Source organism: Hoplias malabaricus, chromosome 13 (assembly GCF_029633855.1).
Source record: "Hoplias malabaricus isolate fHopMal1 chromosome 13, fHopMal1.hap1, whole genome shotgun sequence".
Classification (NCBI taxonomy): Eukaryota; Metazoa; Chordata; class Actinopteri; order Characiformes; family Erythrinidae; genus Hoplias; species Hoplias malabaricus.
The window spans coordinates 2,900,364-2,913,938 of NC_089812.1; the positions used below are offsets into that span (position 1 = coordinate 2,900,364).

Genomic DNA, 13,575 nt, shown 5'->3' on the forward strand with positions numbered 1-13,575 from the left:
TTTCGTCAAAATAGTTATTGTCGGTGCTGCACTGTCGTGGGTTAAAGATTTTCCTGTGCACAATTGTTTTATTTTATAGGCTGTAGTTTTTTTTGGTGATGATTTTTTTTCCAAAGCGAATGTACCACTAGAAGTTGGACTCTCACTCTATAAAACTCTGCGGATTAGGAAACAGGCATTTCAAGGCCAATAAAAACTCCCACATCAAATAAAACATCGTGGATCAAAGAGCCAAAGCCTGGGCGCTTCTCTTCTCCCCCCCCCCCCCCCCAATAAACGAAAAGGATGGAAAGACGTGTCACTTGGCCCCGCCCTTCTTGGCGTGCCCTCTACTCTGATTGGCTCCGGCCAAAAGAAAGGGGGGAATTTAAATAAAACCTGGAGCTTAAAAACATGAGCGCAGGTATTCAGCTGAGACAGAGCTCGGGGAAAGGAGACCTCAGAGACTGCACTTACTGTAGCTTTAGTACTGAACACCGCCCAGAACATTAAGAACCGAGCTTATTTAAAGACTCAGACCAAATTGAAGTCACCTGTTCCACTGAGTGAAACCCAGTCGTCCGCTTGTATCTTCCACAGTGGTTTACTGCTCGTGCCGCCGCGTGTTCCTGAGGGAGATGTACCTGAAGCTGCCTGTGGTGCTGGCGCTGGTGCTGTTGCAGAGTGGAGCGGTGTGTACGCGAAGGCCGCGAGGAGGCCGAAGCGAGCGGCGAGCCCCCCACCGCCAGCGTCCCGAGACCACAGGCCCCACGGAGAGCTTTGCGCTCGACTTCACGCCCGTTGAAGACAAGATGGACAGCTTCATGACCCAGGTGAAGAACTTGGCGCAGTCTCTGTACTCGTGCTCCACGCAGAGGCTCGACCACGACATGAAGCTTCACTTTCTGGAAAATACCTCAGTCACCTGCAACGACGGAACACCTGCCGGGTAAGTCCTCAGCAGCCACTGGGAGCAACCTGTAGCCTGAACTGTAAACTTCGACATGCCTTTTACTGGCTTGTTTTATCATAGAAACGTACAGAACGTGTAACGTATAAGGCGCGTTCTCGATAAGAAGCTAAGTATTTCCACTTCAGAATGAACACAAACCGTGTGGAAATGAGATTTGAGCTTAAAGGGTGAACACAGCTCCAGTCCTGGGGGGCAGGTGTATCCAGCACAGTTGGGTGATTCCTCTGCTCACCTCACCTGTTAATTACCAGGTCTATGGGGTGTGTTTTAGCAGAGGAATCACCCCCACTGTGGTGTACCAGCCTTCCAGCAACCCCTGGTCTAGACCCCTGAGCTGTACATGGAACCATCATCCGGTTGATGAACATATGAATATAGTTCTTTATAGCCCCCCCCAAAAAAATAGTTCCCGTATTACGACGCCCCGCATGGTAAAGTAGATGGTTCTGTACAGAGCTGACTTCATAAACATGTACAATATAACGCACTCAACACCCTCCATCAATCCAAAGAGTGATCTACAATGGACATATCAGTCTATAAATGTTTATTTGTAGAGCTTGAGGTTCTAAATAAAACCACTGCCTTCGCTAATGACCCCCTGAACACAGTTTCTTCAAAGACAGCGGGTCCCGAAGCTCTGCAATTCAGTTCACATCTCAAACCCAAACCCACAACATCTGATTCAGTTAATGGTCGTCTTCAGAACAGGTGTTTAGGTTTAAGCTGAAGCTGAAAAGTGGCTGTCGAGAGGAGGACGGTTGACCACAGAGTTCACGAGCCTCGGGGGTGGATCGAGACTCAGTTTCATTTGGTTGTTTTTTGGAGAAATGTGTTGAATGCTTTAATGATGAGGTGATAATTTGTTGCCACTAGGTACACATTATTATATATAGTTTTACTGATCAGTGCAAGTGTCTTCATATTTGCTGCCTTCCTTATAACTGTAGTTTATCTTAATGTCCATTTCAGATTAAATAATATCTTAATTATCTAATGACTGTTTTAATCTGTAACTAATTAATTCAGTCACTTCAAAACAAGGTAAAATAATGAACTAGACTCACACGCATCCTCCCCGTTGAAGTCTTTTTAAAACATGAGTTGCGCGTTACGCTCTGTCGTACGTGTCGTGGTGTGTTCCTCGTCAGCTGATGACTGTGAATGTGATCTCCCACCAGGAAATGCATTCACAGGTTGTATCAGTCCCATGTGGGTATGAGATGGATCTTTAAAGCCATAAAAGTCTGGTTTATCAAAGACATTATCCTGTTAATATAAGGCATGTTTAAGGAGAATCACAAAGAGAAACTGCCTTTTTTGCGTGTCTGCCGTACATGTATATGATGTAATACCAAGTGGTCGTCACCTCATGCTTCTGTGCTAAGCTCAAGTGGATGACAAGGTGTTAATCTGCTCTGAACTGCCATTATTTAAGATGAATGTACCTTAGAAAAACAAACAAACACAAATACGCTGGTAGAGTGACAGTATAGTGAGTTGACGTGGGTGGCGATACCAAGTGTACCAGTGTAACCGTGATGGGGAAACGTCTCTCGTCTCTGTCTCAGTCTGGTTCATGTTCAGGGGTCCGTTAACGCTTGGACAGTTCAAAGGCCTCTGCAGTTTCTTGTTCACGTAGAAATCAACAGCAGCGAAATGGAAGATAAAGGAAACGGGATGATGCGTAGAAAGTTGGGAAGAGAGACGGGTGATTATACTTATTATGATATAAACAATGCAGTAAAGATGAGAGGCTGAGCTCTGGATCAGAGACGGGTCAAAGAGCTGGTGCTGTCCGTTCTTCTCTGATCCTGGGGCACGTCTGTGTAAATTCTACACTAAATCTATGGCTTCTACACTTTCTTACTGTAATGTCTTGCACATTTTATACACAAAGGCACACAAGGATCGTCCAGAAAGATCATACAACTAAATGGAGGGGAGGGGGATCTCTCTTTCTCTCTTTTTCTTTTTCTCTTTCTTTCTCTCTTTTTCTCTTTTTCTTTCTCTCTTTTTCTCTTTTCTCTTTTTCTTTCTCTCTTTTTCTCTTTTCTCTTTTTCTTTCTCTCTTTTTCTCTTTTCTCTTTTTCTTTCTCTCTTTTTCTCTTTTCTCTTTTTCTTTCTCTCTTTTTCTCTTTTCTCTTTTTCTTTCTCTCTTTTTCTCTTTTCTCTTCTTTCTCTCTTTTTCTCTTTTCTCTTCTTTCTCTCTTTTTCTCTTTTCTCTTCTTTCTCTCTTTTTCTCTTTTCTCTTTTTCTTTCTCTCTTTTTCTCTTTTCTCTTTTTCTTTCTCTCTTTTTCTCTCTTTTTCTTTCTCTCTCTCTCTCTCTCATATATATTGCTTGTAACGATGAGAGTGCAGGGAACTTACGTAACCAATTCAGTTTGACTCTGTCGTCTAATCACAAAAACACAACACGTAAATATCACTCTTCATAATGGCCTGGCTACAGCTGGAGCCATGAATTCCCAACAGCAGTTTCACAGTCACACCCTTTTAAACAGTTTAGAATACAAAAGCAGCTTATTAAAAAATAAATACTCTTCCCTCAAAGCAAGCTTTATGAGGATGGAGAAGACAGTCTGATAGTAATTAGTGTTTTCGCTCCTGGAAGCGAACCAGCAATGCCCTAAAAAAAAAAGAGAGATGATCTTTGTTTTCACAGCAGCAAAGTTGTTCGGTTACACTGCAGTCCTTAAACGTGACGATGTAACGACAAGACAGGCCACAGAGAGATGTGCTGCAGCGATTACAACTTGTTTGTGTTACTGTCCCTTCTGAGACGTGCAGATAAACATCTTAATGGAAACGGTGGCTCTGGGTAGATGTTTGATTTACAAACTGCCAACTCCACAATCATCAGTGTTAATTTTGTAAAAGAACAATGATCTTTAACTTATTATAAATGCGTCTATCCACACGTGAAATGTTCTGCTTTAAAGTGACGCAGTACTTTTTTTAAAAGCGTTCTGGTTCACAGCAGTGGGAGCACAATCTCTAACACTGAGTAATGTCTCTCTTCTCTTAGTTACTACCTGAAAGAGTCCAAGGGAAGCAGACGGTGGCTGATATTTCTAGAGGGTAAGTACCGAGTTACGGCTCTAATTATGCGTTGTCAGTCATTTTACACACGGAATATTCTGAAATTTGATTGTTTCAAATATTATTTCTCTGTTTAATGGATTTACTCAAAGAGAAACTCTCTGAACTGTAAAGGTTTATTAAGAGTGTAATGAATGACCCCTTCTGTCTGTTCTAAGCACAGCAGGATCAGTGCTAGTCTGCGTTCATCTAATAAATAATCTTCTTTAACCCCTAAGGAGACCACACTTGAGTACATTATTTGCTGTTTGAATTATCAGTCTGTATTAAGTTTATTTTCCCTTTCTCATAGTCGGTGTAACTTTACAAAACCGTAATCACAATCTCAAACAAGGTGATGTCAGCGGTGATAACTGATCAGCTACAAACTCAAGGCCCTGTCTCTCTCTCTCTCTGCAGGTGGTTGGTACTGCTTCAACAAGGAGAACTGTGACAGTCGATACGAGACTATGAGGAGGCTCATGAGCTCCTCCCAATGGCCCCAAACCAAGACAGGTGAGACATGCATCCTGAAGGCTCTGTTTTACAGCATGCCCAGGACGTACACGGGGTGCTCTTTGTTGTTCCAAAAAAGTGGGAATAGCCAGAATTACAGTCCATTGATGATCAAACAGGACTGCCGTTCATAACAAATGTGAGATGGCAACAGTCGGCGTTCTCATACGTGCGTCTTTTCTTCCCCAGGAACAGGTATTCTTTCTCCACTACCAGTGGAAAACCCTCACTGGTGGAACGCCAATACGGTGTAAGTACTACTTTCATGACTTCTTACACACACAGATCAGCCATAACATTATGACCACCACTAACTGTCCCTTCTCTCAGCTCCGCTGAACGTGGAGGACAACTTTGTAGTTCTGCGGTTACACAGTGGAGTCCGTCTGTTGCTTTGCTTACACACTGTTTGCACACTTCTACCCTGTTCTTCAATGGTCAGGACCCCCACAGGATTGCCACAGAGCAAGAGGGATCATTTTCAGTGCTGCAGTGACACTGATGTGTGTGAGTGGATCAGACAAAGCAGTGCTGCTGGAGTTTTTAAACACTGTTCACTCACTGACCGCTCTTAGACACTCCTGCCTTGTTGGTCCACCTGGTAATCCGTGGCATTGAATATACACACACAGACACACACACTCTAGTGCACTAGGGTCAGTGAACACCCATGCAGGCAAGAGGTTAGGAGCCTTGCTCAAGGACACTTGCGCCTTGCATTGAGGGAGGACGACGGTGCTGTTTGACCTTCTGGTCCCACACACGCTCCTCGAACCATTAGGCCATGGCTGCCCAATGTTGTAGTTCTTCATTCATCACTGGTCACTGGATACTCCCCACAGGATGCTGTTTACTGGCTATTATTGGTTGCTGGACAATGTATAATCCAACACAGTGTAGAGTTTAAATGATTCCCCAGCCGAATCACACCTGCTTTTAGGGGTCTGGATCTTTTTTTGAACAACAGGGTAAACAAAGTATGCAGAGCAGCTGATGGGTTACAGTCTTTAACTGTGGAACTACAAAGTGCTTCTGTATGGCCTGTAGAGTTGAGAGAATGGACAGTGTAGAAACAGGAGGTGGTCATGTGACTGATTTACATCTGAGCTATGAACTTAATCATTGTTCAGTTCATTGTGCCACAAGTATTTTCAATTTGGCGCCTTTTGGGCAGGATATCATCATCATAATAATCATAATAAACTTCTTTTAGGTTCATTCCATATTGCTCCAGTGATGTGTGGAGTGGTGCCACCCCCAAAACAGATCAAAGTAAGTAAATTATCCAAAAGAAACATCAACTCTGTTCTCAAACTGAAGGCCTTTTAAACTCAGAGTAAGAAGGATTTGCCTAAAACTGTTCACTTTTGTGATGGGCAGGTGACTATGCGTTCATGGGTTCTCTCATCATAAAGGAGGTGGTGAAGGATCTGCTGAGTAAAGGTCTAGACGGTGGAAAGATTTTGCTCCTGGCTGGAAGCAGGTTAGTCTGTGTGTTACTCAGATCCGCTTCCTAACACTTTTTTCCTTGCAAAAGCACTAGGAGGATTTTTTAGAAACACATTGGTGAATTAATCATGAAACATATATTTAAAGAACATGAAGACTGTATTGTTTTAAAGTGAAAAAGTGCAAATCTCAAAGTGCATGACCTGCAATTTTAATTTTAAAAGAGGAAGCTGACCTCGCTGCATACGTCAGAGTTGGACCAATCAGAGGCCCACGTGTGGCGTACCTTTTTATTAACCACAGCTTTGGAATGAATTGCGATTTTTAAATAGCAAACGAATTATTAGAAATATGAGAAAAATCACCAAATCTTTATAAACACAGGAAACATTTAAATCTCAAATTTAATCAATAATCAGTTTAGCTCAAACACAGCAAATTTCATATTGTTCAAGACCTAATGCATGTTAAGGTCCCTTTTTAATTGAAGGTTTTATTGATTACTCTGTAGTGCAGGTGGCACTGGAGTACTGCTGAACGTCGATGCTGTGGCTGAACTTCTGGAGAACCTGGGTCACCCCAACATCCAGGTGAGGGGCCTGTCTGACTCGGGCTGGTTTCTAGATAACCAGCAGTACCACTGCACGGACTGTGTGGACACCGTCAGCTGTGCCCCTACAGAGGCCATCAGAAGAGGCATCAAGTAAGTAAACAATAAGCAATTAAATATATTAATTGAAACATTAAAGTCATGATGTTAACTTTGTTATAAGACGAAACCTTTTCAGATTAGCGTTTATGCTCAGGGGATCTGTATATTCCTTTAGGTATTGGGGCGGTGTGGTGCCTGAGCAGTGCAGACAAGCACATGAAGGAAGTGAATGGAACTGTTTCTTTGGTTACCGAGTTTTCCCCACGATTAGACGTGAGTAGCTACAGACGACCAAATGAACAATCTTCTCTGAATCATGTAACGCTTATACCTTGGGTCTCTGTATGAATTGTTTAGCCCTTTTCACGCATGCGCAGTAACCCTGAAATGTTTATCTTGAGAAGCTGTATATGTGAACGCCTGCAGCATATGTCCCAGACTTTACGTGGACTTTATACCACTAGCCCACTCTTTTGAGAATGGACCCGCTAATGTTCCGGAGTATTCCTGCATACACTGCACAGGTGCCTAAAGCATGCACAGACACAAATAGGAAAAAAAAAATTTAAGGATAACTCCAGGACTTTTCTGGACATGATGCATGGAGTTTCTCTAGAGAGTTGTGAAAGGGCTTTTGTAAGTCTCCTTCCCGTCTGTCATACACCCTGCTGATCTAATAAGGTGTGTTTTCTCCAGGACCTGTTTTTGTGGTCCAGTGGCTTTTTGATGAGGCCCAGCTGACTGTGGACAATATCCATCTGACTGGTCAGCCTGTCCAGGAAGGACAGTGGCGTTACATACAGAACCTGGGCACAGAACTCAGAAATACTCTCAAAGATGTCCCGTGAGTTAAATCTTCCTGATATTGAAGTCTCCAATAAGTATGATTTTATGGAAAACGAGGAATACCTTCTTATGTTCTGTCTTTGTTTCTAGAGCCATGTTTGCTCCAGCGTGCCTGTCGCATGAGGTCATTGCAAGAAAGTAAGGGTTTCTTTTATTCATTTTCAATCAAAATCCATTGATCCAATGCTTCCTGGAACTCATCTGTCTCCATAACAGCTGTAAACATTCTTTAAACAGCAGTGCCCTCTTGTGTTTGTTTGTAGCTATTGGATCGACATACAGGTTAAAGGGACATCACTTCCCAGAGCTCTGCACTGCTGGGACCGCAGTCTCCATGACAACAGCCGGAACAACAAGTCCTTGCCGAAGGGTTGCCCCATGCATTTGATTGACAGCTGTCCATGGCCCCACTGCAACCCAACCTGCCCTACTATCCGAGACCAGGCTACAGGCCAGGACATGAGCGTAATCCAGTTTCTCATGCATATGGGCTTCGACGTGCAGAAGATGGCCCAGCAGCAGGGCATGGACCCCAGCAAACTTCTGGGCATGCTCAATAGTGGCAGCTAAATATTACGACCAATGGAAAGTTCTTCTCATCTCGCTGTTATGATACCTCTGAACGATGACCTCAGACCCCTGACCCCTGACCTGCCCCCCCTTAACCTCACCATAAATCCCTCCCTACCCCTCAGTATAACATTCTGGTTCTCATTGGAGGGCTCTTCCTGTCCCTACACTAGCACTGATCTTAGATAAAGCTGGACTAATGAGAGCACAACCTGCTCTCATACATTTTTACATATTCACAACGGCTTATTACAGCCACGAAGGGCAAGGATGCCTCAAATTGATGTTCAGGATGATAGAGCTATTGTCAAATCCACCTCAGAGAAAACCACGGGCTGCTCACTGTTTAACAAATTCCACCTTAATGCAGTGCAGAGCTGCAGAGGGAACGTAAACAATACCCAATCTATACTTCACCCAAAAATACTCTGGTCCTTAGTTAACACCAGTGAATTATAACAGAAAATTAACTCTCACCCGTTTTCCTATTTGGCTTTTTTTTTTAGCAGAAATTGCTGCAATGATTCTTAAGACATTTTAGCCACGTTTTCGTGTTTTTGAGTGAAGTATATTTTACTTTAATTGTTTAGTCGACGAATGTAATCCATTTTGAATATTTGCTTTTTTTATTTTATTTTTTAAATCAACGTATACCTTTTTTAAAATGTATTTTTTATTAGATTCTTGTCTGTTTCAATACGGTGGTCATGGCTAAGCTGTAGATTAGAAGTAGAGTTTTTATAGCAGATTCTAAAGTCTTTATAAGCAGTCTTCTCCTAAAGAACAGACGGAGACTCTCGTGTGAGGAGCGCTCTGTATGAAGTCCTAAACCCAAGCATATGAAGTGTCTGAGCAAGTGCTGATATCGGATAAGCTTCCTGTTTAAAGTAAAAAGTGATTTCTTGTCGGCGCTAGCGTTTACCCGCAGTACGAGAGTGGGAGAGAGAGTAAATGAAGTTGTGAAATGCGAAGCAGCTGCAAGTGTCTTTAGTTTACCCTCTAAATTTATTCGAAGTCTCTATGCCGTGCTGGACACACACCATTGACCCGAACTCAGACAGGAAGGTAGTGTTTGAGGCTTTGACATAAATGTACATAATAAAAGTCACCCGTTCTGTTTTATAAATACTTGTTGCTTTCTTGCTGTAAAGATCTGACAGACATTAAAAGGTTCAGTTTGGACACACGGGCCAGAAAATGACACTTTTACTCAGGTTGGCCTTTGTTCACTTTTAAATGCATTTCCTAAAAAACCTGTTCCATTTATTTGAATATAATGTAGGAAGCAAACTTTTGACTAGAGTACTATGTGCTGCCAAAGTGGTGTAGCACAGGAGTGAATGATTAACCAGATAGTTTCACTTTCTTAAAAAGTATATATTGCAGTAAGAAATGAAATGACTCCTTCACGACGGTCAAATATTTCATATATTAAATTTCACTCAATACAAATGATTCTATCAGTGCAACCTTTTTGTCCTCCTCCTCCTCACGACAGAGGGCAAGGGCATTGTTCTTCCTTTCTTTTGTTTGTTTTAATATTCATTTAATCACTAGGAAAGTGTTTCTTAAGCGAGACTGTTTAGAATATTTAGAAAATGAAGTGTTTTAAAAATCACAACAATGAAGAAAATTTATTACTGATTATTTTTTTTCTCTGTAACATTTTTATCAAACGAACTCATAGCTATGTGGTAATTTACATATTTATTTTGTTATGTAAATCATATTTATAAAAGATGTGTTCACAGAAAAGTGATTCTTTGTAATTTATAAATGATATTTTCTGTGCGTTGTTTGCATGTGTTTCTATAAGAAGGATGTATTACAGTTATTTCAAAGAATCGTTTGCCAGCATTTCCTCGTTGCTCGGATAGGTGTTTGTTTGCCCCACCCCCTTCATCACAGACCCCCCCCCCCCCCACATAAAAATAAATCATTCTCATCTTTCCTTTCTCTTTCTTTCATTCATTCGTTATCTGTAACCCTTATCCAGTTCAGGGTCGCGGTGGGTCCAGAGCCTACCTGGAATCATTGGGCGCAAGGCAGAAACACACCCTGGAGGGGGCGCTAGTCCTTCACAGGGCAACACACATTCACTCACACCTACGAGCACTTTTTTGAGTCGCCAATCCACCTACCAACATGTGTTTTTGGACTGTGGGGGGAAACCGGAGCACCCGGAGGAAACCCATGCAGACACAGAGAGAACACACCACACTCCTCACAGACAGTCACCTGGAGGAAACCCACGCAGACACAGAGAGAACACACCACACTCCTCACAGACAGTCACCCGGAGGAAAGCCACGCAGACACAGAGAGAACACACCACACTCCTCACAGACAGTCACCCGGAGGAAGCCCACGCAGACACAGTGAGAACACACCACACTCCTCACAGACAGTCACCCGGAGGAAGCCCACGCAGACACAGTGAGAACACACCACACTCCTCACAGACAGTCACCCGGAGGAAACCCACGCAGACAAAGGGAGAACACACCACACTCCTCACAGACAGTCACCCGGAACGGGAATCGTACCCACAACCTCCAGGCCCCTGGAGCTGTGTGACTGCGACACTAACCTGCAGAGCCCCTTTCTCCTTCTTGTGCTTTGTTAATAGTAAATTTCTGCATGAGGCGCATGACTTCCATGCCCTCTACAAATATTGTGACAGAACATAATTATATTTGCATTTTGATTTTTTTTTGGGGGGGAGGGGGCATTTTTAATGTATCAATTTCATAAAACAAAAAAAATTTAAAAACTATGCTAAATAAATAAGAAGCAATTGTGCTTCATAAGCAAACACCCCCGTGGTCTTCCAGCACCAGCAGCTCTCAAACATAAATACCCTAGGATTTATTTTCTCTACGGTTTTTTCTTTCCCCTGCTCAATTGAAGCATAAATAAGGATCTTTTCAGCCAGCTCTGTCATTACCTCACACAAAAATATTACCCTAAGAGGCACAACTCCTCCACCCTCAGCAACATGACTCCCCGTACAGTTGCCTGACACGGACATGTGGACTCCCACCCCATTCCGCTGTGGAATATAGGCACCTATTTATAGAGATGGTCTGGCCTGTGCCCCTGAGCTCAGCGGAACAGTCATTTAAACAACTTTCCACAGCAGGCTACTGCTCCTTCAGAGACCAGAATGAAGCCTAGTGTGTGAAACGGTCCGCGAGAGTCAGGAGAGCAGCTTGACATCTTCATACAGCCGAAGAAGGGTCACACCAACTAGTTTTGTGCTTAAATCACCAAAGGAACTTTGTGATCTTCGTTTGTTGGAAAAGCTTTTTACCTGCTTTCATTCTGGAACCTTATTGTGGAAGATTTGAGGAAACATCTGGAACGTTCCTGAAAGAAACTGCATGGACAAGATTTTGGACGTGGCATATGCCTCTTTAGATGGAACTTTTCATCTAATGACTTTTGGTGAATTGATTTAAAGGTGATATCCGCCTGGCAACAGTGAGTAATAAGCCTTCTTGCCTCTGTAGTTAGCCGTGTTTTAAATGGTGGTAACAATTTGGAATTTAATCGTATTATAATATATTTACACAGAGCAAACGGTTCAGAAATAGCCTTGTATTTTTTGCTCTTAATGTAAGACCTTATTGTACAGTTACTTTAAATTAAGAGGCAGGCACAAGGCGAGCAGGGGTTTTCTCTATAATCTGAACCCACACACGGCAGTAATTACAATGCATGGAGGGAAAGCACTGAAGGAGATTTGTAATTAAGGGCATCTAAAAAAAGACCCAGGCTGAGGGTGAGCTTTGTGGAACCGGGCGTGTCTGTTTAGTGGCACCAAGTCTCCAGTCGGGGCTGTAAGCAGCACAGAGGCCTGCTAATGGATGCCCACGGAGGCCACTACCTGAACCGGGATGCCGTGCTGTCCGGCCTCGGTGCTGCTCGCATGTGCCAGCTGGTGTTGGGTTGCACCACCATGTCTCTGGTGGCCCACAGTGCCGGCTTCAGCGCCACCTATGGGACGTACTGCATGTTTGTGTGGTGCTTCTGCTTCGCTGTGACACTGGTCATCTTCACACTGGATGTGGCCCGGTTGCATGGCTGCATGCCAATCTCTTGGGACAACTTCACGGTGGCCTACGCCATGCTGGCCACGCTCATGTACATTACAGCTTCTGTGGTGTACCCCGTGTACTTCCTCCACAGCAAGTGTCCTTCAGAAGGCTGCGAGGTTCGCAACTATCGCATAGCCGTCACCGTCTGCTCCAGCGTCTGCTGCTTTGCCTACGGAGCCGAGGTCTTCCTGACGAGGGCCAAGCCAGGCCATGTCGTGGGATACATGGCCACCATGTCTGGCCTGCTCAAGGTGGTCCAGGCCTTCATCGCCTGCATCATTTTCGGTGCCCTTGCCAACGACAGCGAGTACAACAAACACATCCCCACCCAGTACTGCGTGGTGGTCTATAGCCTGTGCTTTGCCATCACCGTGGTGGTGGTGATTTTGACCGTCTCTGGAAGGACCTCAGCGCTCAGGTTGCCCTTCGACCGCTTCGTCATCATCTACACCTTCTTAGCAGTGCTGCTGTACATGAGTGCTGCCGTGGTGTGGCCCGTCTTCAGTTTCGACAAGAAGTATGGCACCCCCGGCCGCCCGGACGAATGCCCACGGGGGAAATGCCCTTGGGACAGCAAGCTGGTGGTGGCAGTGTTCACCTTTGCCAACCTGGTGCTGTACTTTACCGATCTGGTGTACTCTCAGAGAATCCGCTTTGTCTCCTCATCAGCAGCCTAGAAGAACCTTTCTTCCATTTGCCTGAACATATGAACTCACTGGAGATTGAGAAGCAACTACTGATGCAAATAAGACTCCTGCATTTTAGCCACATTCTACAGATTCTTTAAAATCGCTGTAAAATTCAATAATTCACATGGAAACAAGATTATTCAGAGTATGTAGATATGAAATGCTGAATTGTAGAAATATTTACCAACTCTGATTTCTTTACATTGGTGGTAATAGGAGGTCATGAGTCCTACAACATTTGCTTCACTTGCCAAAAAGTTTTATATGTCCTGCTGTTCATTGTAAAACAGTGGTAAATCTGTGAAAAAATATGCCTTTTGGGACTATTTTGCCTTAAAACCACACACAGGCACATGCTTTCACGGTCTCATTCATCAAGCAGCATATTCACAATGATGTCATGTGACACATTTCATACGTGTTATCGTACATATTTCTATGACAATGCATTTCATATCAAACCATCATTAATAACTATATTTTTTATCTTAACTATTTAATTATTTGGAATTTTTGGAAAATGGAGGGTATCTTTAACCTGCCCCTGGCATTAGGGATTTCTGTTTTATTAGTTGAGATGTGGCAAAGTAAAATATTGGGCTGTAGGGGTGCAGTTAAGAAAGTATGTGTTTTATTAACTATTGTCAATGTCACAGTAAATAACTTTTTGTACTTTTATGTACAATACCGGCATTGTCTGTTAATTCTAGAAAAAAAAA

General features: G+C 43.3%; 2 protein-coding genes across 2 annotated transcripts; both read left to right on the forward strand.

The window, feature by feature from the left end:
• The first annotated feature begins 416 nt into the window (after positions 1–416).
• notum1a (notum, palmitoleoyl-protein carboxylesterase a) lies at positions 417–9,931 on the forward strand. The gene is made up of 11 exons (XM_066641980.1): positions 417–928; positions 3,982–4,034; positions 4,455–4,550; positions 4,740–4,800; positions 5,764–5,822; positions 5,931–6,033; positions 6,511–6,702; positions 6,827–6,924; positions 7,348–7,495; positions 7,588–7,635; positions 7,761–9,931. The coding sequence occupies exons 1-11, from the start codon at positions 618–620 to the stop codon at positions 8,065–8,067; spliced, it is 1,476 nt and encodes a 491-aa protein (XP_066498077.1). The 5' UTR covers positions 417–617; the 3' UTR covers positions 8,068–9,931.
• Positions 9,932–11,926: 1,995 nt separating this feature from the next.
• Positions 11,927–12,844, forward strand: LOC136664322 (myeloid-associated differentiation marker-like protein 2). Its single transcript, XM_066641455.1, has one exon. The coding sequence runs from the start codon at positions 11,933–11,935 to the stop codon at positions 12,842–12,844; it is 912 nt and encodes a 303-aa protein (XP_066497552.1). The 5' UTR covers positions 11,927–11,932.
• Positions 12,845–13,575: the final 731 nt, after the last annotated feature.

Excerpts from the sequence above, each read along its gene's own strand:
- notum1a (XM_066641980.1), top strand. The coding sequence starts at position 618 with ATGTACCTGAAGCTGCCTGTGGTGCTGGCGCTGGTGCTGTTGCAGAGT. Across the intron at positions 6,034-6,510 it reads TTGCTCCTGGCTGGAAGCAG|TGCAGGTGGCACTGGAGTAC; the intron begins GTTAGTCTGTGT and ends ATTACTCTGTAG. Across the intron at positions 7,496-7,587 it reads AATACTCTCAAAGATGTCCC|AGCCATGTTTGCTCCAGCGT; the intron begins GTGAGTTAAATC and ends CTTTGTTTCTAG.
- LOC136664322 (XM_066641455.1), top strand. The coding sequence starts at position 11,933 with ATGGATGCCCACGGAGGCCACTACCTGAACCGGGATGCCGTGCTGTCC.